General features: G+C 48.6%; 2 protein-coding genes across 2 annotated transcripts in view; one reads left to right on the top strand and one right to left on the bottom strand.

Moving 5' to 3' along the window:
- LOC127615965 (dynein axonemal heavy chain 8-like) overlaps positions 1 to 19,426 on the top strand; it is a 31,203-nt gene extending 11,777 nt beyond the window's left edge. Inside the window, exons 41-93 of the mRNA XM_052087329.1 lie at positions 55 to 216; positions 342 to 566; positions 654 to 826; positions 924 to 1,102; positions 1,391 to 1,578; positions 1,654 to 1,740; positions 1,804 to 1,911; positions 2,047 to 2,181; positions 2,338 to 2,499; positions 2,579 to 2,825; positions 3,325 to 3,566; positions 3,697 to 3,837; positions 3,904 to 4,135; positions 4,481 to 4,623; positions 4,684 to 4,818; positions 4,987 to 5,109; positions 5,374 to 5,587; positions 5,654 to 5,763; positions 5,831 to 5,994; positions 6,078 to 6,270; positions 6,346 to 6,468; positions 6,622 to 6,752; positions 7,139 to 7,292; positions 7,395 to 7,559; positions 7,887 to 8,113; positions 8,192 to 8,310; positions 8,789 to 8,892; positions 8,976 to 9,152; positions 9,453 to 9,620; positions 9,718 to 9,933; positions 10,018 to 10,155; positions 10,229 to 10,356; positions 10,986 to 11,154; positions 11,220 to 11,375; positions 11,477 to 11,632; positions 12,098 to 12,280; positions 12,383 to 12,488; positions 12,572 to 12,824; positions 12,924 to 13,114; positions 13,248 to 13,369; positions 13,447 to 13,562; positions 13,992 to 14,194; positions 14,275 to 14,348; positions 14,658 to 14,810; positions 14,924 to 15,079; positions 15,189 to 15,305; positions 15,382 to 15,483; positions 15,602 to 15,762; positions 16,051 to 16,207; positions 16,284 to 16,436; positions 16,555 to 16,744; positions 16,931 to 17,052; positions 17,236 to 19,426. Of these exons, the coding sequence (XP_051943289.1) occupies positions 55 to 216; positions 342 to 566; positions 654 to 826; positions 924 to 1,102; positions 1,391 to 1,578; positions 1,654 to 1,740; positions 1,804 to 1,911; positions 2,047 to 2,181; positions 2,338 to 2,499; positions 2,579 to 2,825; positions 3,325 to 3,566; positions 3,697 to 3,837; positions 3,904 to 4,135; positions 4,481 to 4,623; positions 4,684 to 4,818; positions 4,987 to 5,109; positions 5,374 to 5,587; positions 5,654 to 5,763; positions 5,831 to 5,994; positions 6,078 to 6,270; positions 6,346 to 6,468; positions 6,622 to 6,752; positions 7,139 to 7,292; positions 7,395 to 7,559; positions 7,887 to 8,113; positions 8,192 to 8,310; positions 8,789 to 8,892; positions 8,976 to 9,152; positions 9,453 to 9,620; positions 9,718 to 9,933; positions 10,018 to 10,155; positions 10,229 to 10,356; positions 10,986 to 11,154; positions 11,220 to 11,375; positions 11,477 to 11,632; positions 12,098 to 12,280; positions 12,383 to 12,488; positions 12,572 to 12,824; positions 12,924 to 13,114; positions 13,248 to 13,369; positions 13,447 to 13,562; positions 13,992 to 14,194; positions 14,275 to 14,348; positions 14,658 to 14,810; positions 14,924 to 15,079; positions 15,189 to 15,305; positions 15,382 to 15,483; positions 15,602 to 15,762; positions 16,051 to 16,207; positions 16,284 to 16,436; positions 16,555 to 16,744; positions 16,931 to 17,052; positions 17,236 to 17,523 (8,541 nt within the window). The 3' untranslated portion in view covers positions 17,524 to 19,426. The remainder of the gene's footprint in view (positions 1 to 54; positions 217 to 341; positions 567 to 653; positions 827 to 923; positions 1,103 to 1,390; positions 1,579 to 1,653; positions 1,741 to 1,803; positions 1,912 to 2,046; positions 2,182 to 2,337; positions 2,500 to 2,578; positions 2,826 to 3,324; positions 3,567 to 3,696; positions 3,838 to 3,903; positions 4,136 to 4,480; positions 4,624 to 4,683; positions 4,819 to 4,986; positions 5,110 to 5,373; positions 5,588 to 5,653; positions 5,764 to 5,830; positions 5,995 to 6,077; positions 6,271 to 6,345; positions 6,469 to 6,621; positions 6,753 to 7,138; positions 7,293 to 7,394; positions 7,560 to 7,886; positions 8,114 to 8,191; positions 8,311 to 8,788; positions 8,893 to 8,975; positions 9,153 to 9,452; positions 9,621 to 9,717; positions 9,934 to 10,017; positions 10,156 to 10,228; positions 10,357 to 10,985; positions 11,155 to 11,219; positions 11,376 to 11,476; positions 11,633 to 12,097; positions 12,281 to 12,382; positions 12,489 to 12,571; positions 12,825 to 12,923; positions 13,115 to 13,247; positions 13,370 to 13,446; positions 13,563 to 13,991; positions 14,195 to 14,274; positions 14,349 to 14,657; positions 14,811 to 14,923; positions 15,080 to 15,188; positions 15,306 to 15,381; positions 15,484 to 15,601; positions 15,763 to 16,050; positions 16,208 to 16,283; positions 16,437 to 16,554; positions 16,745 to 16,930; positions 17,053 to 17,235) is intronic.
- Positions 19,427 to 19,747: 321 nt separating this feature from the next.
- On the bottom strand, positions 19,748 to 22,475 carry LOC127615966 (retinal homeobox protein Rx1-like). The gene is made up of 3 exons (XM_052087330.1): positions 21,270 to 22,475; positions 20,347 to 20,591; positions 19,748 to 20,177 (listed from the first exon to the last, which is right to left on the bottom strand). The coding sequence occupies exons 1-3, from the start codon at positions 21,550 to 21,552 to the stop codon at positions 19,749 to 19,751; spliced, it is 957 nt and encodes a 318-aa protein (XP_051943290.1). The 5' UTR covers positions 21,553 to 22,475; the 3' UTR covers position 19,748.
- Positions 22,476 to 24,616: the final 2,141 nt, after the last annotated feature.

Raw genomic sequence — 24,616 nt, 5'->3', positions numbered from 1 at the left:
TGCTTGCGTGTGTTTTCTCATTGGTTTTGTGTTGCGCATTTTATGCGGTTCCAGCTGGACAAACCCGTCTTAGCTCAGGGTCCTGTGGAGCTCTGGCTTGGGAAGTTATTGGTGGAGCAGCAGTCATCGTTGCACACCGTCATCAAGGCGGCCGACGATGTGATCAACGACGAAGACTTTGAGCTCATACCTTTTCTTGACAAGTTCCAAGCGCAGGTCTGTTGTCAGAGGAAATATTTGTGGGTCTTCTCACGATAGATGTGGCTCACAAAATGAAGTAAAAGCGGCATGGGATGAAGCCGCTTGGAATCAAAATGGCAGACTTCCATATCCTTTTTTAGGTGGGCCTGCTTGGAATCCAAATGCTCTGGACAAGGGACTCGGAGGAGGCCCTCGAAAATGCCGAATTCAGCAAGGAGGTGATGATCTTCACCAAAAAGAAATTCTTGAACCTCCTGCGAATGCTCATCAAGCAGACCACCTACGACTTGACCAAATTTGACAGGGTCAAGTACGAAACTCTGGTCACCATCCACGTGCACCAGAGTGACATCTTTGAAGAGCTGGTAGACTTGAGATTTTTTTTTTTGTTCTCGGTTTGTTTGTTTGTTTGTTTGCCTTTGCGTACCACATTGTTGTTGCTTTGTCTTCAGGTGGCAAAATCGGTCAAATCGACCAATGACTTTGAGTGGCTGAAGCAAAGCAGGTTTTACTACAATGACGGCATCGATAAGGTCATCGTGTCCATCACCAATGTGGACTTTGTTTATCAGAACGAGTTCCTGGGCTGCACCGACCGTCTCGTCATCACCCCGCTGACAGACAGGCAAGACAACAAACGAGTCTTGTCATTTTGCACGCGCTTCTTGCGACGCTCACGTCATTCATTTTGTCGATACGGTGTCATCGTGGCCTGTGTTCAGGTGTTACATTACGCTGTCCCAGGCCCTGGGCATGAGCATGGGAGGAGCCCCCGCTGGGCCGGCGGGCACAGGAAAGACGGAGACCACCAAAGACATGGGTCGCTGCTTAGGAAAGTACGTGGTGGTCTTCAATTGCTCTGACCAAATGGACTTCAGGGGCCTTGGCAGGATTTACAAAGGTACTTGAAGGCACCGTGCTATGCTATTGTTGTTGTTGTTTTTTTTTCTTACTTGATTATGGCTGCAGCATGTGTTTGTTGGAAAGCCATTCCTTCTCCTGGCATGCTTTGAAAATTCAGCTCCGATGCCATTTATCATAAGTTGAACCACACACAAAAAAAAGAAAGAAATCTAAAGAAACTGTGGCCTTATTGACAGAGGAAGATGGCCATTTAGCTTGAAAGAAGCCATTTGATATCATCACTCCTGGCAGATAGAATTCTTACTCTGACTCCCCCCCCCTGCAGGCCTTGCGCAGTCCGGCTCGTGGGGCTGCTTTGATGAATTCAACAGGATCGACCTGCCGGTGTTGTCTGTGGCCGCTCAGCAAATTTACATTGTTCTGGTAGCCCGCAAGACACACAAGCCTACTTTTGTCTTCACGGACGGCGACGTAGTTGACCTGAATCCGGAGTTTGGGCTTTTCATCACCATGGTAAGACTTGGAAATGGAAACCACCGGGTTAAGAGCGTCAAAGTGTACACCGGCATCTTATGGTTCTCTGCCTAGAACCCCGGTTATGCCGGTCGTCAGGAACTTCCGGAGAACTTGAAAGTGCAGTTCAGGACGGTCTCCATGATGGTGCCCGATCGACAGGTACACAAAGGTTTCGACATTTCTCTCTTTGTTTTCACATAACCGGCTTGTTGCCTTTTGCAGATCATCATGAGGGTCAAGCTGGCCAGTTGCGGATTCAACGAGAATGTCCTCCTGGCTCAAAAATTCTTTGTTCTTTATAAACTTTGTGAGGAGCAGCTCACAAAACAGGTAGGATATAGCAAGAGGAATAAGGCGGGTCTCCTGAAAACATCTCCAACACTGGCTATTGAAGATGTCGCAGATGCCTTCACAGCATTTTAGTTTTTCATGCGGCGTGGCTGCCTTTGCATGGCTGTGTTTCAGGTGCATTATGACTTTGGCCTGAGGAACATCCTGTCCGTGCTCAGGACGCTGGGAGCTTGCAAGAGAGCGCGGCCTGATGACTCCGAGTCCAGCACGGTCATGAGAGTGTTGCGTGACATGAATTTGTCCAAACTGGTAATCCATCAAAACGGGGATGCACATGATGCTTTTTTTTTTTCCTCTTTGCAAAGAGGACCTGGGCTTCTGGTCCAGATCTTTATGAAACTTTATTTGATTTCTTTTTCTCATGACTAGAGATTTGTTTCCAAGTGGCAGTGTGTGTCGTTTCAGGTGGATGAGGACGAACCTCTGTTCCTCAGTCTCATCAATGACTTATTCCCTGGCATCAAGCTGGACAACAGCACCTACAATGAACTGCAGGCCGCAGTGAAGAATCAAGTGGACCTCGCCGCCTTGGTTAACCACCCCAACTGGAACCTTAAACTGGTTCAGGTCTCATCAAACAAACGCATTGCCGCTCGGCTCCGAAGCGCTTTGGCCGCTAATCCGCCGTTCCGACTTCCGACGACAGCTCTACGAGGCTTCCCTGGTGCGCCACGGCCTCATGACGCTGGGGCCGAGCGGGGCGGGTAAGACGGCCGTCATCAACATCCTGATGCGAGCGCTGACGGAGTGCGGAACGCCGCACAGGGAGATGCGCATGAACCCCAAGGCCATCACCGCGCCGCAGATGTTTGGCCGGCTCGACGCCGCCACCAATGACTGGACTGACGGTATCTTCTCCACGCTGTGGAGGAGGACGCTGAAGGCCAAGAAAGGTCAGGTGCCTAATTCCAATAGCTGTCCTCAACTAGAATAGGCCTACATCAAATTTTCCTAATGAGAGCCAATGCAATCATGCAAAAACAACCCCCCCCCAAAAAAAAATCACTGAATAAAAAAATACATATTTGTAAAAATATTGTTCATTTGGATTTGTATTTAGATTTTATTTGTCATCTTTTTTTCCACATTTGATTTTAACATTTAAGTGTTAAATGTGGCTCACCAGCCGAGTCGTCTTCTTTCCGTGTTTATCGCAACGTGCACCATTTACAAGAAGCCGAAAGACGGCGATTACTCTCAAAAATTCTAAATACCGTAGTAGTACAATTTAAAGAGAAATACTCACTCCTTTAAATTTTGTTGGGGGTGGGGGGGCCGGACAAAGATCCAAAAGTTTCCAAAAGATGATGAATACTTGAATAGTTTTACATTCTGTAGTTTCACAGACAGTTTGTGGCAACGATCATCAAAAATGCTGAATTTCACCCGCAGGAGAGATCATATGGATCATATTGGATGGTCCCGTGGACGCCATCTGGATTGAAAACCTCAACTCGGTGCTGGATGACAACAAAACCCTCACCTTGGCCAACGGTGACCGCATCACCATGTCGCCAGCTTGCAAGCTGGTGTTCGAGGTGCACAATATTGAGAACGCCTCTCCGGCCACCGTGTCCCGCGTCGGCATGGTCTTCATGAGCTCCTCGGCGCTGACCTGGGAACCCATCCTCAAGGTACGGTTGTCATCCAACTGAGGCCGAGTTGCCCGCGTGCGACACGGCCTGAAATGTTTTGGGAAAGGCCAATTGACACCAAACAAGACTCGTTTGGCCACGTTTGAAATCTTGTCTGGGTTTTGTTTAGGGATGGACAAACAAGCGTAACGCCGAAGAAGCGGAGAACATCATTAATTTGTACGGCAGGATATTTTGGGACGTGTATTCGTACATGAGGCAGAACCTCAAACCCAAGATGCCCTTCCTGGAGTGTAACTACATCATGCAGGTACGCAAAGCAAAGCGAGCGCAACCATCGCGCGCCGATTCTGATTGCCTTTGTCTCATCGGGCAGTCTTGCAATCTGCTGGAGGGCCTCATCCCAACCAAGCAGATGGGGGGCCTGGTCAGCGACAAACACTTGGAGCGTCTCTTCGTCTTTGGTCTGATGTGGAGTCTGGGGGCCCTTTTGGAGTTGGACGACCGGGACAAAATGGAGGCTTTTTTCCGGGAGCACGACAGCAACATTGATCTGCCTCACACATTGGAGGGAGAGACCATGTTTGAATACATGGTCGGGACAGATGGTATGCTCACACGCAAACAAACAAAAAAAGAAAAAAAATCAAACGGCTTGTAAAGGCAACAAATGATGGAAAATGGACTCTGGAAGTGTCAAGAGTTGGAAAAAAACAAAACCTCAAAACATTTGATCTAATGTGGGCGGCACAATGGTTGACTTGTTAGCACATCCGCCTCACAGTGCAGACATGGTGCATTTGAATCTGGGCTCTGGTCTTTCAAATGACAATAAAAACCACCAGCACCAGAAAATGGACTCTAATGTATTTGTGTATGTGTGTGTGTGTTTGCTTTTCAGTCGCAAAGCAATCTACCATGTAAGAGACGCTTCCATTGTTTTGCATTTCCAGGTCAGTGGTGTCACTGGAACGAACACGTAGGGGAGTACGAGTATCCCACAGATCACGTACCGGACTACGCTTCCATCCTCGTGCCCAACGTGGATAACACCAGGACGGCTTTTTTGCTGGAAACCATCGCTAAGCAGTACAAGGTGAGTTGCGCTTCGGCTCAAACGATATAAATGCACGTATTCATTTGGAACACTTCACAGGCTGTCTTGCTGATCGGTGAGCAAGGGACGGCCAAGACGGTGATGATCAAAAGCCACGCCAAGAAGTTTGACCCCGAGACGGACCTCTTCAAGTCACTCAACTTCTCCTCGGCCACAGAACCCATCATGTTTCAGGTAGGGTGGTCGATAAGGAACAAGGCTTCCCTCTTTGCATGTTTTCATTTGCTTTGCCAATCGCGGGAAAAGCCAAGACGGATAATCGGCATTGTCGGGGGAGGTGCCTGCCCATTGTAAAATGATGCGGTCCGCGTTTGCTTAACGACGAAACGCGTGTTGTCGCAGCGCACCGTGGAGAGCTACATCGAGAAGAGAATCGGCAGCACGTACGGACCGCCGGGCGGGCGCAGGATGTCGGTCTTTGTGGATGACATCAATATGCCTCTCGTCAACGAATGGGGAGATCAGGTGCGTGCCGACGGATGGCGACGGGGTCTGCAGAAATCCGACAGCGTTTACTGTTGAGGGGCCAACGTTACGACCATTTTTAATGAGGCCAGATCTGAAAATGAGCATTTGATAATCAATCGATCGCTTGCCGATGAATCAGTCGGTCTACTTGTAACGAATCGATTTTCAGCCATGCGTTTTAGTCCTCGGCCGTCACTTTGAACTGGTCGTGCTCAGTCCGTCTAGATTTGGGCCTGAAGGGCGCGCGCGAATTCCCCGCAGATCACCAACGAGATAGTCCGGCAAATGATGGAGATGGGCGGCATGTACAATCTGGACAAACCCGGCGACTTCATCACCATTGTGGACGTCCAAATGCTGGGGGCCATGATCCACCCCGGCGGCGGGCGAAATGACATTCCGCAGAGGCTCAAGAGGCAGTTCACCGTCTTCAACTGCACCCTGCCTTCCAATACCTCCATTGACAAAATCTTCGGTAACTCTCTAAAGTAGAAATCGGATGAGAATTTGTACAAACGCTCACGTTTGCTCGAACGCGCAGGCGTGATCGGCTGCGGCTACTTCCACGAGTGCAGGAAGTTCACGGGAAATGTCACGGCCATGGTGAAGAAGCTCGTGTCGGCCGGCCGCATTTTGTGGCAGTGGACCAAGGTAGTTCCTTTGGGAAATGGGAGTTGGTGTAGAAACCATGGCGAACCAGCCATCTCCTCGATTTTAGACCAAGATGCTGCCCACGCCGTCCAAGTTTCACTACATCTTCAACTTGCGAGACTTGTCCAGGATCTGGCAAGGAATGTTGAAGGTGGAGGCGGAGCAGTGCAACGACTTCAAGACCCTGGTGGCCCTCTTCAAGAGCGAATGCACCCGCGTCATCGCCGACAGGTAGACGGCTAAACCGGCGACGTCGCTCGAACCCGCTTCGCGCCCGCAATGGCGGATCGCAAACTTTTTGCTGGTCTTTTTAGGTTCATTTGCCCAGAGGACAAAGACTGGTTCGAGAGCTCCATCAGCCGTGTTGTCAAAGAGCACATCGACCCCAGCCTGGTCGCGTCCATCCACAAGGATCCATACTTTGTCGACTTCCTGAGAGAGGCGCCCGAACCGACTGGCGAGGAGGATGAAAACGCCTCTTTCGATGCCCCCAAAATCTACGAGCTGGTACTGGGCTGTTGAGACGCTTTTGTGTTGACCCCGCTTGACCCCGTCCTCAACGTGACTCGTCTATTCGGGCAGGTCCCCACGTTCCAATTCCTGGAGGAGAAGCTAAGGTTCTATCAGGCCAAGCACAATGACGAAGTGAGGGGCTCTCACATGGACTTGGTTTTCTTCACGGATGCCATGACTCACCTGGTCAAGGTGAGATTGAGTCCGCACGCAGAGGTCGCAAAAGTCCTCGCGCTCTTAAGTACGAGTTCTTGAGTACAAAGGTCAAAAATTTACCGTCCATATTGTACAATAGCCACTTTTTTTGGAACACTCTATTTTGTCATTTGCCGCTACGTTGCATAGATCTCGCGCATCATTCGCACGGATACTGGCAACGCCCTCCTAGTGGGGGTGGGAGGATCCGGGAAACAGAGTTTGACGCGTCTTGCCTCATACATCGCTGGATACGAAGTCAACCAGATCACACTGACCAAGTAAGGACAACAGAAAATAGACTTGGCTTGTAGCCAGGCAATATTGCCACATTTCTCTGCAATTTTCCTCTGCATGTAATTCTGGATCATGACACAGTGAGGGGGAAAAAAAAGTTCAGGATGTTTGATTTTTATTTTTGGTTGGAGGTGGGGGGGACCAAACATACGCTCCAATTCCTTTGCATAGGAAATATAATCATTCTGTCAGTGATTATATTATACGTTTCCCTAAAATGGCGATGTGATGAATTGCTGTAGCAATTTTTGACTTTTTTTTTAACAAATGGAATGAAAAAACAAATCGGCAAATGTCACATGTGCATACGTATTCAGTTTCTTTATTATGAATGACATGTGGAGCACTTTCTGTCCGTCTTTCCCGCCAGGTCTTACAATATAGCCAATTTCATGGAAGATCTAAAAAAGTTGTACAAATCGAGTGGGGCCGAAGGGCGCGGCATCACCTTCCTTTTTACCGATAATGAAATCAAACAGGAAGCCTTCCTGGAGTACCTGAACAATGTTCTGTCGTCTGGAGAGGTGAGAAGCTCATTTTGGGGAAATGTGACACTTTGCGTCTGATGTCGCGCTGGAAAAGCCTTCACATCCTTCACATCCTTCACATCCTTCATCTCTGCGCAGGTCTCCAACCTTTTCGCAAAGGATGAGATCCAAGAGATTACCCAAAACCTTATTCCGGTCATGAAAAAGGAATTTCCCCGCATTCCACCCACTTTCGACAACCTCTACGACTACTTCATATCGCGGGCGCGGAAGAATCTGCACGTCGTCTTGTGCTTCTCGCCGGTGAGTGCCGTCTCAAAAAAAAAAATGTCGTGAAATCCCTAACCCCCCAAATGCTCAAATGACATGATTAATAGGATAAACATTTGCTATAGATACGTAGAAAAGTAGATTTCGCCCACCAAAAATGTGGATGCACTCCACGTTACTCCAGAGGACGATATTTTCAAGGAGATCAGACCAATCTTCATACCGAGCCTTCATTTAAGGGCCTTTTTGAGCGCAGTTCATACACGGTGATAGGAGAGGCCACTTTCCCAATGAGAACGCGTTGGATTTTTAGACGTACAGATCCAGCCAGGGAAGGATACTTAGCGGTGGTCTCTACAGGTGGGACCAAAGTTCCGCTCTCGGTCTCTGAAGTTCCCGGGCTTGATATCTGGCTGCACAATGGACTGGTTTGCCCCGTGGCCCGAGGAGGCCCTGGTGGCCGTGGCTCATCACTTCCTCTCAGAATTTCCCGTCGTTTGCTCACCGGAGGTGAAAGCTTCCATGGTGACCACCATGGGCGTGTACCATCGCACGGTGTCGGAGACGTGCGAGAGCTACTTTGAACGGTAACGACCATTTTGATGTCGGTCGCCGTTTTCTTGAGTTTGCATTTTTCTTCTTTCTTTTTTGTTTTGTTTTTACAGATTCAGGAGGAGAACTCACGTCACCCCCAAATCGTACCTCTCGTTCATCAATGGCTACAAGACACTCTACCATCAAAACCACGAGCACATTAACACGCTCGCCCAGCGCATGAATGTCGGTAAGCACATTTCAAAGGAAAAAATCATTTTGCTCCTCGATACCGAAAGTACGAAGGAACAAAAGGGCCTCGAATTTTAGGTCAAAAAACAGCCACAGACCCGGCGGGTACACTATTTTCACTTCCAGGAGCATTTTGGTCCTTGGAACCAACAAGTAGCATGAGGTAAAAGTTCCCAGAACTTCACGTGTGAAAGTTCACTTATTATGACCCCTGGGTCAAAAGGTCGCAATCAAAGGGAAGAACATGCAAGTATAAAAAAAATAGTTTGAGTCTTTCATTTGCAAAATAAAATGTCTGTTGATTGTATGATTGATTTTAACTCCGTGTACAGCACTTCGAATGAAGCAATGGTTGTTTTAAAGTGGCGTATAAATAATCGAGAGTTGAGTTCATAGTTTCTCATCTTACAAAGGGCGCCACAAATATTGAGGGCCCGGGTCTCTCTTAATAAACCTATTTTGTTTCTTGATGTCAGGGTTGAACAAACTGATGGAGGCCAGCGTGTCCGTAGCTAAACTCTCCAAAGAGCTGGAAGTCAGCGAGAAAGAATTGGTAGTGGCCTCTGCCAAGGCCGACAAGGTAAAATAAAAACGCCACTCGCCACGAGAGGGAAACGCCGCTTGCGCTATTGCGTAACAATGACGGGAGATGTACTTTTTTAGGTGTTAGCCGAGGTGATGGTCCGAACCGAGGCGGCCACCATAATCAAGAATGAGGTCCAGACCGTGAGCGACAAAGCCCAGATGATCGTGGATGAAATCACGCAGGAGAGGGCCATTGCTGAGGAAAAACTGGAGGCGGCCAAGCCCGCATTACAGGAGGCTGAAAATGCACTGAACGTGAGGGTTTTTTTTCTCGTTGTACTTTCAAGTAGTATTTACGAGTGCTTCAAGGTTCAGTCTTGACACATTTTCCACAATTATTTTGATACACTGAAATAACTTAACACATTTGTTAAGGATCGTCTTTGAAGGTCTACTCTTGTGCAAGTTTTGATTATTTGCTTCTTTGTAACTCGCAAATCGAGTCTAACCTGAAATGGGTGTTTTTTGAGGGCCATAAGCGCCCGGCCGTATACTTTGGAGACATATTTTGATTGTGGTACTTGCTGGTGTGTTGACAACAAAAAAAAAAAACAGACCATCAAGCCTGCTGATATTGCCACTGTGAGGAAACTGGCCAAGCCACCGCACCTGATTATGAGGATCATGGACTGCTGCCTGCTGTTGTTCCAAAGAAAGTTGGAGACTGTCACAATGGATCCCAACCTGCCCTGTCTCAAGCCATCGTGGCCCGATGCTCTCAGGGTGCGTCTGATCCCGCTCGCCCTTTTTTTTTTCTTTTCCGGACAACTTGTCCAATGTCCACATTTCTCACCGTGGTTCTTCTTGGCGTCCGCTTCAGCTGATGGGCAGCACAGGCTTCTTGGGGTCGCTGCAGCAGTTCGTCAAGGACAAGATCAATGAGGAGACGGTGGAGTTGTTGCAGCCCTACTTCGATATGGAGGACTACACCATGGAAAACGCAAAGAAGGTGTGCGGCAGCGTGGCCGGGCTGCTCGCGTGGACCAGAGCTATGGCCACCTTCTATGACATCAACAAGGAAGTGCTGCCGCTCAAGGTACCGCGCGACGCTCAAAAATTCGAGCGATGAATCAAGTCGCGGCGTTTTCTGAACAAACTCTGCGGTGTCGTTTGCGGTTAGGCTAATCTGGCGGTTCAGGAAGTGCGCTACAAAAAAGCCAGCGCCGAGCAAATGGCAGCTCAGGCCACGCTGGCCGAAAAGGAAGCCGAGCTGGCCCTGGTGCAAGCCAAAAGCGACGCCGCAAGCAAAGAGAAGCAGGTCGGCTTCCGGACCGATAGCCTTTGTGGGAGAACGAGTCCCTAAACCTTATTCTTTGGACCAATTCTTTCAGGAATTGCTGGATCGTTCAGAAATGTGTAAGAACAAAATGCAGGCCGCCTCAGATCTAATCGGCGGGCTGAGTAATGAGAAAGTTCGCTGGACCCAACAAAGCAAAGAATTTAAATCTCAGATCAAGAGGTAGGTGGAAATATATTTTTTTAAATCCACACCACAAAGAAAAAAATGGGGGAGTTGTTTGTTTTTCACCCCAAATTCAAAAGCATGAGGTGTCTTTTGATACCTGCACCTCCCCCGATTACGCAGTCTCGCGGTGATCCAAATATGAAGAGTTCATTTTGAAAAACAAAACGATTCAAAATACACAAAAGAATGCTATTTTTCTGATTCTTCCTTGCAAACGATGGATGTTTTTATAGGAAACACAAAGGGGTAAAAGGTTGTTGGTTGTTTCTCTTCTCATTTTTAGGAATTTTTCTTAATTATTACACACAATGTCACATTACTATTGTTTTTCAGTTGATTGTCTGGAAATGTTGTAAATTGCTTGTTTTGAACCAAAAATGTACCCAAAAAAACAATTTTGACAGGTTTTTGTTTGCATCTAGTAAAGTTTTTTTTTTAATTCTATACAAGAACATTAGCTAAACTTTTGCTGTTTGACTTCTGTCCCTGATATACCTGAGATCCTACCAACACAAAAAAATCAAATCAAATAAAGGGGAAAGCAAAAACACTAGCTCCCGTCTAGATTGTGCAGGACTCTTCAGAAAGAGGGTTTCAACTCGGCTTGTTTTCATTTTGTTTAGGCTGGTGGGCGACGTGCTGCAGCTTACCGGCTTCCTGTCATACTGCGGCCCCTTCAACCAGAGTTTCCGCGACATGTTGCTGGACATGTGGAAAAGTGATCTCATTTCCAACAAAATCCCATTCACGGAAAACCTCAACCTGATCTCCACGCTGGTGGACGCTCCCACGGTAAGAGCAAGAAAAGGAGCCAACGGTTGGATTCGTGCGTTTAAAAATGTGTTTGTCTTTTCTAGATCAGCGAGTGGAATCTTCAAGGCCTGCCCGGAGATGACCTGTCGGTGCAGAACGGCATCATCGTCACCAAAGCGTCAAGGTATCCGCTCCTGGTCGATCCGCAGACTCAAGGAAAGACTTGGATCACCGCAAAAGAAAAGGCCAATTCCCTGCAGGTGGATGGAGTTCATTCATTCATCCATCCGTCAATTATTTGATCGGCTTCTCCCCACGCGGGGACTCGGGAGTCTCAATCCCGCTGTTGTCTCACTTACAGCTGACATCCCTCAACCACAAGTTCTTTCGTACGCATTTGGAGGACTCCATTTCCTTGGGGAGGCCGCTACTTATCGAGGATGTGGGCGAGGAGCTGGACCCCGCCCTCGACAACGTCCTGGAGAAAAATTTCTTCAAATCCGGCTCCAACTTCAAGGTGATTCCATGGAATGCCGATAAGCGTTTTTGTGAGCAATTTTCAGTTTCGGGTGACACCATTTTTAACCAAACAACAATTTCGTTTAAAAAAAAAACCCTCACATTTTTATTTTTCATCCATTTGAAATATCAAGAAGTTTGTGTTATTTTTCAATTTGATATATTTTTTTGGGGTGTGCAAAACCTAGCAAGATATAATCCAATTTATTTTTGGGACTATTTACTCCTTTTTTTCGTGGTTTGGCTGCTCCGATTTCTACAATGGTGTGACGTATAGCCCCCAAAATACTGTCTTTGTTTTTAGATTGCTTCAAATGAAAATGAGTTCCATGTCATTTCTGTAATCCTGCCAACAAACAAATGCACACTTGCACCCTGACCTCTTGCCGTTGCTCGTTGAAAAACTCTCCAAGCACCGCCCGGCTAAATGAGTGAGCTTAATTTTTTTGTTTTTTCCGTGGAGGTGAAAGTGGGAGACAAGGACGTGGATGTGTCCAACAACTTCCGGCTTTACATTACCACCAAACTGCCAAATCCCTCGTACACGCCGGAGGTGAGCGCCAAGACGTCCATCATTGACTTCACTGTCAATATGAAAGGCCTGGAGGACCAGCTGCTGGGTCGTGTCATCCTCGCCGAGAAGAAGGTTTGCCCATGTTCCGGCACCATCACTTTGGGTTGCTTTTTGCGTGTTTCTCTCCACATTTTTTTTTAACCTGCTGCAAGTGCGGTGGCCGTTCTGGTCTAGGAACTCGAGAACGAGAGGCTGAAGCTGATTGAGGATGTGACCTCCAACAAGAGGAAGATGCAGGAGCTGGAGGACAACCTGCTCTACAAACTGAGCACCACCAAAGGTCCCAAATGACTCCTGCGGATTTCTCTTTGTAAGGGTTGCAAATATACCGATCAGAGGTTTTTCCTTCCCCGTGTCCCACAGGTTCCTTGGTGGATGATGACTCCATGATTGGCATTTTGAGCACTACCAAGCAAACGGCTGCCGAGGTTAGCGTCAAGCTGAACATCGCGGCCGAGGCGGAGGAGAAAATCAAGGCGGCTCAGTCCGAATATCGCCCGGTGGCGTGCCGAGGCAGCATCCTTTACTTCCTCATCACCGAAATGAGCATGGTCAACGTCATGTACCAGACTTCCCTCAGTCAGTTCCTCAAGATCTTTGACATTTCGCTGGCCAGGTAAAGTTGTTCGTTTCGGGGAGGCTGTCTGGGCTAGGCTGTCGTCTCCGTTTTTGCCCAGCTTTTGTTAGCGTTCAGTCATGAACGTGCGTTTCGCAGGTCGGAGAAGTCGGCCAAAACGTCCAAACGAATCGCCAACATCATCGAATACTTGACGTATGAAGTCTTCCGGTACACGGTGCGCGGACTGTACGAAAACCACAAGTTCATCTTCACCATGCTCATGGCTCTTAAGATCGACCTGCAGAATGGCAGGATACAGCATAGCCAATTTCAGATTCTCATCAAAGGTATGGTCATTTCAAGTCAGTGATTTTGCAGATGGGATTTTTTTTTGTTTGTCTACGTCTGCGGAGGAGATGAATTTGTTTCTAAGATGAAAAAGTCAATCTCAAAGCATTGAACGGAGCCCTTTTCTGACAGGCGGCGCTGCACTCGACCTGAAGGCCTGCCCCCCGAAACCCTTCAACTGGGTGCTTGACATTGTGTGGCTGAACCTCGTGGAACTCAGTAAACTTCCTCAGTTTGCCAACATCCTCAATCAGGTTGATTTTCGTGGATTTCGCGGCTTCCGATTCCATGAGGGGTGTCCTCATACCGCGTGGCTCGTTCCGTCTCGCAGGTGGGTAAAAGTGGAAAACACTGGAAAGTGTGGGCCAACGGCGATGCCCCGGAAGAAGCCGTCATCCCAGATGGTTACAACAATCTGGACGTCTTCAACAAACTCATGCTTATCAGGTACTGCAATTTTGGGGGACCCAGCGACACAGGCAGAAAGTTGCACGAGGTCAACTGGTCGTATTTTCCACATTATAAAGCATTCGATGTTCTCAAAGCCGACACTGCACCATATAATTCAAGGCGCCTTACACATGGTTCGATAGTCTGATGTTTTGGGACGTAGTATTTTAAATGTTCGACAAAGCGCTTCGTTGTGAAAGCTCCATAGAAATAAAGGCCTATTCTATTGTATTCTCTTCAGAATCGCTCCATCTAGTGGCTGCATAACGCAATTGCACCCACTCTTGTAGCTTCTATTCGATGCGCCTTATAATGCGGTGCGCCCTATATATTAAAACGGGCGTTAGGGTGCGCCCCCCCCCCCCCAAAAAAAAGTCCAAAAAGGAAAATGCACACATTGAACAATATGTTTGGTTCTTTCGGCAGGTCCTGGTGTCCAGATCGCACTTTGGCTCAGGCTAGGAAGTACGTAGGCGACTCCATGGGCTCCAGGTTTGCCGAGCCCGTCCTGCTGAACCTGCTGGGCACGTGGGAGGAGAGCGACATCCGCACGCCGCTCATCTGCTTCCTCTCGATGGGCTCGGATCCCACCAACCAAATAGAAGCGCTCGCCAAGAAGCTCAATATCGGTGAGTTCACTGAGCCACGACCGATGTATATTTGTTTTTTAAAGTGGTGCGCCCAGTCATGGTCCCTTTGTGTCTCCCAGGATGTAGGTCGATCTCCATGGGGCAAGGGCAAGAGGTCCACGCGAGGAAGCTTGTTAATAGCTCAATGATGGAGGTTTGTGTCGTGCACAGCGTCATTTATTTGCTTGTCACAAATTACAGTACATTTACGATTGAGTTCAAACCTCAAATCTTGATGTGATCTTAAGAGAAAGTACGACTTTCCCTTCTTTTCACCTCATATGGGCACATAGCACGAGAACATTTGGCTTAAATGTGAAACTGCATTTTGAGGGGAGTGAAGTTTGCTTTCAGTCATAGTCGACAGAACAGATTCCAACCGGAAACCGATGTAAACCCGTCGTCTCGATAGATGATGCGCTTATTTCACTTTTTTCATCTTGCCCGACATGGGTGGCCGCAGGGAGGCTGGGTGCTCCTGCAGAACTGTCACTTGGGCCTGGAGTTCATGGATGAGTTGTTGGAGACCGTCACTGTCACGGAGACGGTGCACAAAACCTTCAGGGTGTGGGTCACCACCGAACCGCACGACCTCTTCTCCATCACGCTGCTCCAGGTTGCCATTTTCTTTGAAACGATTGCATCGCTTTCACAATTGCAAAGTTGATTATTGCACTCGGAGACTATTGCCACAACACGACCCTGACTTGGGAATATGTGTCTTTCAAGTCCTCCATCAAGTTTACCAACGACCCACCGCAGGGACTTCGCGCCAGCTTGAAGCGAACCTTTGTAAGCATCTCGCAAAACCAGCTGGAAGTCAGCAACCTGCCGACATGGAAGCCGCTGCTGTACGGCGTGGCCTTCCTCCACTCTGCTGTTCAGGTAGCGCACTCGCTCACGGGATTAGGCACAAGGAAATGCTTTATTTACGTTACATCTTCTCAAGCCAAAGTGCCACTTCCCCAAAAAAATGTGCTCTTGATGGTCCCAGGAAAGGCGCAAATTTGGACCGCTGGGATGGAACATACCGTACGAGTTCAACTCTGCAGACTTCACGGCCAGCGTGGAGTTTGTGGAGAGACACCTGGATGACTGCGGGCCCAGAAAGGTGAGCGCACGCGCGCAAACAAACAAACTTGCGTCGTGTCGGCGGCTTCCTTCCCTAACTGTCCGCCCTTACCAAGGATGTCTCCTGGGTGACTCTGCGCTACATGCTAGCCGAAGTGCAGTATGGAGGCAGGGTCACCGACGACTATGACAAACGCCTGCTCAAATGTTTTGCCCGGGTAAGGACCTCTTTTCCGTTTTCAACCTCGCCGTCCGTACTCGTGGTCGGCATAATAATCCATCTGTTTCCGTTTGAATTTTTGTGGGTATTTGTCCTTGGAACGTTCCCCGTTACAGGTGTGGTTCAGTAAGAAAATGTTGGACCCGTCCTTCTGCTTCTACACGGATTACCAAATCCCGATATGTAAGACCATCGAGGAATACGTCGACTACATTCAGGGCTTGCCCGCTGTGGACGCCACGCAAGCGCTGGGGTTGCACCCCAACGCTGACATTGTGTAAGAAATGAGTGAAAATAAATCGGAGGCCATACGCCAAAATAAATATGCATGGTTTTCAGTTCAATAAAAATGAACCATTGCGAATGAAGAATAAAAGAAATAGAATCTACAATTTAAAATTAGTCACAAGAAATTGAAATGAATGAAATTTAAAAAAATACGAATCAATGAATGCATTTCAAAAAAATGGATTCCAAATAAATGGCACGCACGCATAACCTGAAATGGAAATACAGTCCGATTCAAAAGAAATGGACTCATCCTTTGCGTTTTGTCTCTGCTCAGCTATCAGAGAAACACGTCCGCCGAGGTGCTGGACACCATCACCAACATCCAGCCCAAGGAGAGCGGCGGCGGTTCGGGGGCCACCCGAGAGAGCATCGTCTACAGCATGGCGGAGGACATGCTGGACAAGCTGCCCCGCGACTACATTCCTCACGAGGTAGGGCTGGCTTTTTCGTCGCGAACCTCTCCGCTGGCGTTGTCATTCCAGCGTGCGTCGTCTTTGCCGGCGTCAGGTCCGAGCCAATCTGAAGAAGATGGGGGCTCTCAACCCCATGAACATCTTCCTACGCCAGGAGGTGGACCGCATGCAGAGGATTATCGCTGTGGTGCGCGCCACTCTTCAGGATCTCAAGCTGGCCATCGAGGGCACCATCATCATGAGCGAGGTACATTTAAAAAAAAAAAAAAAACGGCAAGCTGCACATGGGCCAGGATTATTTTCACTTTGCCCACCGCTGGTCTTCTCCAAATAATAGCGTACATTGATCACGTCTTTCCTCGCAGAACCTCCGTGACGCCCTGGACAACATCTTTGATGCCCGTGTGCCAAATCTTTGGAGGAAGCTCTCCTGGGAGTCCACAACAATCGGGTTCTGGTTCACCGAGCTCTTGGACAGGAACCGACAGTTTCACAGCTGGGTGTTTTCCCGACGGCCCAAAACGTTTTGGATGACGGGTTTTTTCAACCCTCAGGGTGAGTAATAAAGTTTCGACTGCCGATTATAAAATGCACGTGGGGAATTAAAATCTTGAAAATGCTTTTTTTTTACATTTTATCGAAGATTCACAAAGTCGATGCAAAATGTGTGATTTTTGTCTTGATTTTAAAACGGACATCTTAATCTTAAAAAACATTGGCTGGTGTCACTGTACGCTTCAGGTTTCCTCACTGCGATGAGGCAAGAGGTGACGAGGGCAAACAAAGGCTGGGCTCTGGACTCGGTCACCCTCAGCAACAAAGTCCTGAAGAAGACCAAGGAGGAGTTCAAGGGCGATGTAGAAGTGAGATACACAGACACAAAAAAAAAAAAAAACACCAATTGGGAGTGATTTATTTGAATTGATGGTTTATTCCTGTTAATTCACCTCAAATCCCATTTGAAGTTTTCAACTTTCCCGTCCGTCATTTTGTGTGACCACAGTGCGATCCTTTTTTCTTTGTTTGTTTTTTTTTTTGCTCAACAGGTAGGCGTGCTGGTTCACGGCCTGTTCCTGGAGGGCGCCGACTGGGACAAGAAGAACTCGGTCCTCTGCGAGTCGGCCCCCAAAGTGCTCTTTACTCCCTTGCCCCTCATCCAAATGTTCGCCGTCAACTCCACCGCGCCCCCCGACCCCAAGTACTACGTGTGTCCCATTTATAAGAAACCCAAGCGTACCGACCTCAATTACATCACCGCCGTGATATTGGGCACCAGTCAACCGCCCGACCACTGGATCATGCGAGGCGTCGCCCTCCTCTGCGATATCAAATGAGAGCAGCGATTGTCTCGCCGTTTGTTGTCAGCTTGTTTGATGAAATATATAGTTTATAGCCATCCAAGTGCTCATCCTTATTATTATAAACCTAATAAAAATGATTGGGGGCGAAGGAGCAACAATTCGACCTATTTGAAAATGATTACTCTTGCGGTTGTCCTTTGTTCATTTGTAGCTTTTTCATTTCCCAGTCGCATAATTGCCCAAGTTAGACTTGAAGTTTTTTAAAGACATGCAAAAAACAAAGTCAACAAAAAAGACTATGGATGGTATTTTTTATTGATATGGTGACCAGAAGTTCAAAAACCAACTTGGGCAATTATGAGACCACAGATCATGAGGTTAGAGCTCCATGATATGCTTCAAACAACCACTAGGGGACTTTTTTTTGGGGGGGGGGGGTCGATTGCTGTGTTTAGCTGCAATGCATCAACCCCGTTTTTGTCCTCGGTTGAGATTTGTGGTCTTTTCAAGTGAGAGCAGAAAATGCAAGCGGCGCCAGCCATCCAGCGTCTGCGCCCTCCTGAGCGCTCCCCAATGGTGTCAACCGGTGTCCCCTTTTGAGAAGCGCTTGGCATCAAACCTCATTAATTCCGCTCTTTTCCCTTATTATTTCCACCGCGGAGCCCGTCCGCTCGTAGGCCCGTTCACCGGAGCCCCGGCTCACGCTCGGCTGAGCAAATGAGAAGCTCGCCGCGTGCGCGTCATCGATGTCCCTGTTGCTAAATGAAGGTGTGTTCATCATGATCTCGCTCATTTTAGCGCAATCTTGACTCTTTTTCTAATTCAGATTCTTTCCTGTTCATAGTAAAATCCTGTGGCCGCAGTGTTGAGGCTCAGACGGGAAAATTCCTGCCTGCCCCCAAGTTCATTAAAAAAGGGTCAGTATTTCATGTGTGCGCGTGCAAATATAAATGTGTCGTCATATGTATTCATAAATGTGTTATCGCTCTTAAAATGTTTTCTTTTTCCTTCTCTGTTCTTCAGCTCGCTGGACCAAAATGACGCAATGTCACATAAGGTCCACCCCTAACAAGTCATCCGTTTGTCCGCATGATACAGGTAATATGACTCAAGCTAACATTATTTTGTTATCTGCCGATTACTTTTTTTTTTAAGTCTCTGTGCAAAAACAAATGTTCCTTGACAGATAGAACTTATTCTACAATAGACAACAACATGCTGATGATTAAAATTGATCGGAGGGCAATTAGCGGGCGGGATAGTAAGAGGGGGTGGGGAGGGGGTCCTCTGACACCCCCTCTCGGGCCTGATGGAGTGGAGCCTCATCTGCCTAACAGCCTGGCAAATATCCATAGCGGGCCGCCATCCCACTCATTGTACGCCGCCTCTCATTAAGAGCAGCCGAGTCAAGAAAAACAAGTCTTAAAGTGGAGGTACTTTAAATTGAAATTTAATGGGGGGGCTTGGGGGGTTGCATGTGTCATGAAGACTTGCATCGGAGTTCCAAACCATTGAAACCCGATTGGGCTCGTTTCTGTCATTTTCAAAGATGATGTAAAAAAAAAAGTCAAATAAGGTGATTGGCTTGCCAGTCATGTCGTGAAGAGACTTTTTCATTGAGTGGCACCTGAGGACATTCCGTCTCTGGCAGAGGATCTGGACTTAATCGCTTTAAAAGCAGTAATCAGGTGCTAAGAGGCAGTCTTGTCTGTTGAAATTAGCCTCCGAGTGGCCAGATGACACACTCTTTAACTTTGCGCCGGGCCTCCTCTTGTTTGCATTGTCACGTGTGCCGCCAAAAGGGGAAAGAAAACGCCAACGCTGCCATTCATGAACATTTAAAATCCTGTCCGATCAGACCGAAGGAGTCGTTTGTCTTGTCGTGTCAGAAAAATGGCCCCTTCAATCCCGAATGGACAAAAGGTGGCGCCGGCCATCTCCAATGAATATGTTAAATGCTTAAGAAACCCAACCCCAAAAAGTGATTGACAGTCATCACGTTTGCACCCGCTATTTGTTTTTGACGACACGAAAAGGCTGCGTTCAGATATGTTCAAAGCCGTAGACCCCACCCCGATGTTTCCTCCACCTAAGAAAAATGGGGGGCCCTTCTTTTGTCCACGATAACTTCATAATCCAAGACTACATTTGGGCAGTAGTTCCCCAAATGGTCCTGGAAAAAGTCCGAGTTCCGGTGTAAGAAAACGGTTCCTGTGTCGCTGCGCTTTGTAATCATGAACTGGAGCGGCCCAAGAGGATCACATGTGTTGCCAGGTTTTGTCCATGGACTGAATGTGCTCTTTGGCCTTCATCCTGAGCGCCGCAATACTGGAGCTCCTGTCGTCCTCCCCGGGGAATTTGTCATTGAAGCTAGGCTGGCAGCGATACGGCGGCGGCACCCCCATGGACTGCACGCCCCGCACCGGGCCTAGGAAGCGGTGGCCCGCGTAGGCCGGCTGCAGGCTGTGCGGCGAACCCGCCAAGCCTGAGATGGCGTGCGTGGACGTCACGTTGGAGATGGGCGAGGCGAGCCAGGGATCGGGCGGCATCGGGTTGGTCGCCGGCCCCACGCCGGGCGCCATCGGGGGCCGGCTGAAGGAAAGCACGGGAGAGTGCTGCGGCTTCATTGGAGCGGAATCCATCTTCTCCTGACGTCGCCACTTGGCGCGCCGATTCTGGAACCACACCTGGACGCCGAGAAAGAGTTCAGTCATCGGGAGCGGTGGAAAGGCCTCATCGTCTATTACGACGGGAAACAGGAGGGCTTAGGGATGGTTGCCCATGAGAGAAATGGGAAAGTTGCGGTCCCAAATGTTTTGGATAAGAATGACTCATGCCCAAAGGTGGCGGCCTTACCTGCACCCTGACCTCGGGGAGGTTGACCTTGACGGCCAGCTCCTCGCGGCTGTAGACGTCCGGGTAGTGGGACTTCTCAAAGGCGCGCTCCAGCTCGTGCAGCTGGTAGGTGGTGAAGGTGGTCCGGTTCCTGCGGTGCTTCTTCTTGCCGCGCTCTTCCTCTGCAACGGCCTCGGGGGAGTCCTCGGCCGGGGCCCCTTGCGCGCCGCTCATCCCTCCGTCGCACTTGTCGCCGGAGAAGAGATCTGACGCCCAAATGATGGAGAACGTTGATGAGTCGAAGAGCTCAAACGTGCGCCGACCATCATTTCTGCACGCGACTTTCCGGTTGCACGGAGTCGTGAAATCCGCCGGGTGTCCTCGGCGGGGGGGCCTCTTGGCCAGCCCCAAAGTGACATGACATCTTTCACTGAATTCCCCCCTTCGCGTAATCCCACAGGAACAGACGCTACCTAGCGGTTAAATCCCGCTCTAATCCTGCCCCGCATCGTGTCCGCTAAAAACGAACTTTTAAGACAAGACGGCGCAAGATGACATCATGTCACAGTCGCTCGATTCGAGAATCAAAATCTTTGGAAACGGCCCAAACCGCATTGTCGGTGTGGGATTTTGACAGAATACGCTCAATCGTATTTTCCCGTCATTACCGATGACGGGAAAATGGAACATCGGGGCCCACGACTGGCTGCCTTGCGTTTGCTCCTTAGGAATACAGTCTGCCAATTTTTCATTAGACAACTTTCGGAACCGTATTCAAAAGGTTCACCAATGCAGAAAAAGTTAAAAGGTTTGAAGAATATTTGGGACATTCTATTTGTAATTTAAATGTAGAGTTCTTGAAAACCTTTCCGTCTGATTTCATATCGCCAAGAACCTTCAACTTAAATGGAACTTTTCCCATTCCTCGGATATGCGGCGCTCACCATGATAGGATGGTTGCGAGTTGTCGGCCAGTCGCCCGTAGGGATGGTGCTTGTCAGGAAGTTGCAAGTTTTCCTGCGTGGCTTTGTGGCCGCGCTCGCCGTCTCGGGGGCGGAGGTTGTGGACGGCGTGCTGTCGGAGCAGAGAGTCCTGCTCCCTGGCGAAGCCCAGGATCACGTCGATACTGTGCACCATGCCCCCGCATCCGGCGCCGCCTTTTGCCACGTCAAAGCTGTCCAGGCAAGCGTCTTCCGCCACGGCCAGGGTATCCATGGACAAATGCATCCGACCGAGCCTCGCGCGACGGATGGCCACTCGGCCGGGTCACTTTGGGGTTTGTCCCGCCGGAGCCCGGTAGATGGACACGTTTTTCTTCCGAGGAAAAGGAACCATTGAGAGATCGTCTTGGACCCCCCCAACAAAGGAGGCTCGCCTACATTTGCTTCCAGTAACTGTCCGTCCCTTGCCTGTAATAGCAAAGTGTGCTACTGACACGATCCGGTTGCCAGTGGCACTTGTTGCTCCACGTTAAATCCTTCAAATCCGCCCCCTCCCCACACCTGCCGCCGCCTGCGCACCAAGTGAACAAATGCCATGACGGCGTCCCGTCTTCCACCGCCGAAATTTAAAAAAAAAAGTTTAAAAAACCCAATGGAGCGCGAAAAGGAAGACAAAACGGAGGAGGGATGAAGAGCTATATTGATTGGTCTCCTTCCCCTTTAAGAATGACTGACAGTTGTTTTCTGCCCAAGTAATTGCTCCAAATGCGTGTCGCATTCAGGGCCCAGTTGGAGGCCGTCGCTAATGAAGCCTTGACAAAACTTTCTTTGAAAAAAGCCATTGTGCGCCACATAAAGGCCACCAAGCGAGAGTTGTGCACTAATCCCTTCATTACGCACCCCAGAGAGACACGAGAGATGGACGGACTTTGTCATTGTCACTCGCAGTCACCGGAAACGACCCTGAATCCGTTTCCCTTTTTCCGTGACTCGTCGCCCAAAACACCCTCGTGTCACGTTAGGGGCCAAATTGGACCATTTGAAAAATTGGGAAGCTCCAGAGAAATATTATCAGGTCAAAAATGAACATTCATATATGTCCATATAATAATAATAAGTAGCTTCTATAGCAACGGGAAAGACCATTACGGCCCTTTTGGATCGTAAAGCCAGCCAATTGCAAATGGAATTTTGCATGTTCTCCCCGTTCCTGCGTGGCTTTTCTCCGGGTACTCCCCGGTTGCCTCCCGCATTCCAAAAACACGCACGGCGGGCTGATTGGACGCTCCAAATTGTCCCGAGATGTGATTTTGAGCGTGAACATTTGCCCCCCGCGTGCCCTGCGATCGGCTGGCAACCAGGTCGGGGGGTCGTTTTAATAGGACAAGGTTATCCACTAGAAAAATGTGTCCCGGTCGGTCAGGAAAAAAAAAAAAAAGAAAATTCAATCTTTCCAAAAAATGGAACATACGCTAAGCTTTTTCAAAGTCAAATGGATGCCGCGTTGCTTTTTTGATGGGACGCAAGCGTCCTCTTGTCATGGCTGACGCCTAGCGAGTCGCCGGCCAGCGAAATTGATGATGGAGTTATCACATTACTATATTAAAGCTGTCCCTCTTTGCTCGTTTCCCCCACCATTATCCTAATTGAGTGCAAATTGGTTAAGCGGGCGCAGCGTAGCTAGCAAGCATCTTAGTTTTATCAGATGCCACTTTAAGCCCGCCACATCCTATTAGCCACAAAGCGGCTAAGGCCGCAGAGGCGCTGCGTCAGCTTGCCGGGGGGACGGGGGAGGAAGGCGGGAAAAAGAAAGGGGGTGGGGGAGCAAGAGGACAAGGATGTGGAGGGGAGGGACTGCTGCCGTACCCCAAGTGGCCAGCTTGGGGTACGGGGGACAAACGGAACTATCCAAAAGTATTGAAACGGCAAGGTGAAGTCCTTTTTTTGTATCATAAAGGGTTTCAGATCAATAGAAGCCGCTTTCAGTTGTGCCCTTAATTATTCGTCAACGTGTCCTTTCGCCTTATAATTTTGTGAAGAAAATGATACTTTATCCGTGACGCGGCACGTCAACGCTGCTTTTGGCTTTTGCTCATGAAACGCATTGGTAAACGCCGGCAAACGTTTTCCAAGGTGACGCAGCAGACCAGGTTGTTTGGCGAGCATTGGAAGAAACCTCGGGAGCTTTTCTGCCCCCTTTATCTTTTAATCTTTTAGTTTGCCAAAATGGGCAAAGGGGTTAAAACCCTTCCTGCATTCATCCAGCTTAGGCGCCCTCAATGCACACAGGATAGTTTCCGCTCTTCGGACAAACCCTTTCGACATTCCGTCGACTGCTTGCTGTTTTCTTGATAGCTCGCCAGTAGGCAGTAGCAACCGGCTCACTTCTCCCAACCAATCAGCAAATAAATGCAAATATATCTAAATATATATATATAGAGAGAGAGATATAAGTATATCTCTCTCGAGATATGGATGTATATGGCCGTCCATCCATCTATCAGTCGCTGTGTATGATCAAGTGCTAAATTGTGGCAGCGGTTGCCACGATTATAAACCCTTGCTGGAACACAAGCGGTGGAGCAACACATGTATACAGACAACAGAGCAATAGTCACGGGCAAACGCTATATTCTTTGTCCTTTGTGGACTTTAGTCTTTAACTAGTTTCAATGGTTGACTGCGCCGTCATCAAAAGTACGACGGCACGAATGTATCATACTGCGGCCTGGTTGCGCCGCCACAACGTCCATTGAATTATCTAAATGGACAAACTATTGTAGAAAGCGCCTTTCAGAGTGCTATTTTGTCCTGGTGGCTTCTAAGCGCTGACATCCATTCTGACTTTGTGCAATGTCACCTCATTTATCAAAAATCACTGACAAAAAGTCAAGAAACGATCCAAATTCCATTTGTTAATTTGATGTCTTCATCACTCATTGAGTCATCATGAGGTTTGGAGCGTGTGACTTGGAGTGGTGTGTGCGTGCGTGCCCACGGCGAGTTCATCTAATCGGGTGTGCTAATCCGTGCTTAATGCACATTTAGGTCATAGTTTGTCTTCACACTCCACTCCATCTTGGCGGAAATGTCGAGAGCAGCTTTTTTTTTTAGCGGCATCTTTAAAAACAGATTTCATGGCGGCTGGACGGCGCACGGGAAAGGAAATGTTCCGCCTGCTGCTTTTGACACTCAGCTTTTGGCAGCTTCACAGCCAACATATCGCCCTCTAGTGGCGACGTCAAGGTAGTGCCATCTATGCAGGCCACTAATGATCGACTGAGTGTGTTGAATTCCATTTTTATACGCGTGTTGACCCGTCTTTGAGGATTAATATTACTATAACAAAT

Source organism: Hippocampus zosterae, chromosome 15 (genome assembly GCF_025434085.1).
Source record: "Hippocampus zosterae strain Florida chromosome 15, ASM2543408v3, whole genome shotgun sequence".
Lineage (NCBI taxonomy): Eukaryota > Metazoa > Chordata > Actinopteri > Syngnathiformes > Syngnathidae > Hippocampus > Hippocampus zosterae.
This window is presented reverse-complemented; position numbering and strand designations above follow the sequence as displayed.

Coding starts and splice junctions, on each gene's coding strand:
- LOC127615966 (XM_052087330.1), bottom strand. CDS start 21,552: ATGCATTTGTCCATGGATACCCTGGCCGTGGCGGAAGACGCTTGCCTG. Junction 20,592..21,269: donor CTCGCAACCATCCTATCATG/GTGAGCGCCGCA, acceptor TTTGGGCGTCAG/ATCTCTTCTCCGGCGACAAG. Junction 20,178..20,346: donor TCCCCGAGGTCAGGGTGCAG/GTAAGGCCGCCA, acceptor CTCGGCGTCCAG/GTGTGGTTCCAGAATCGGCG.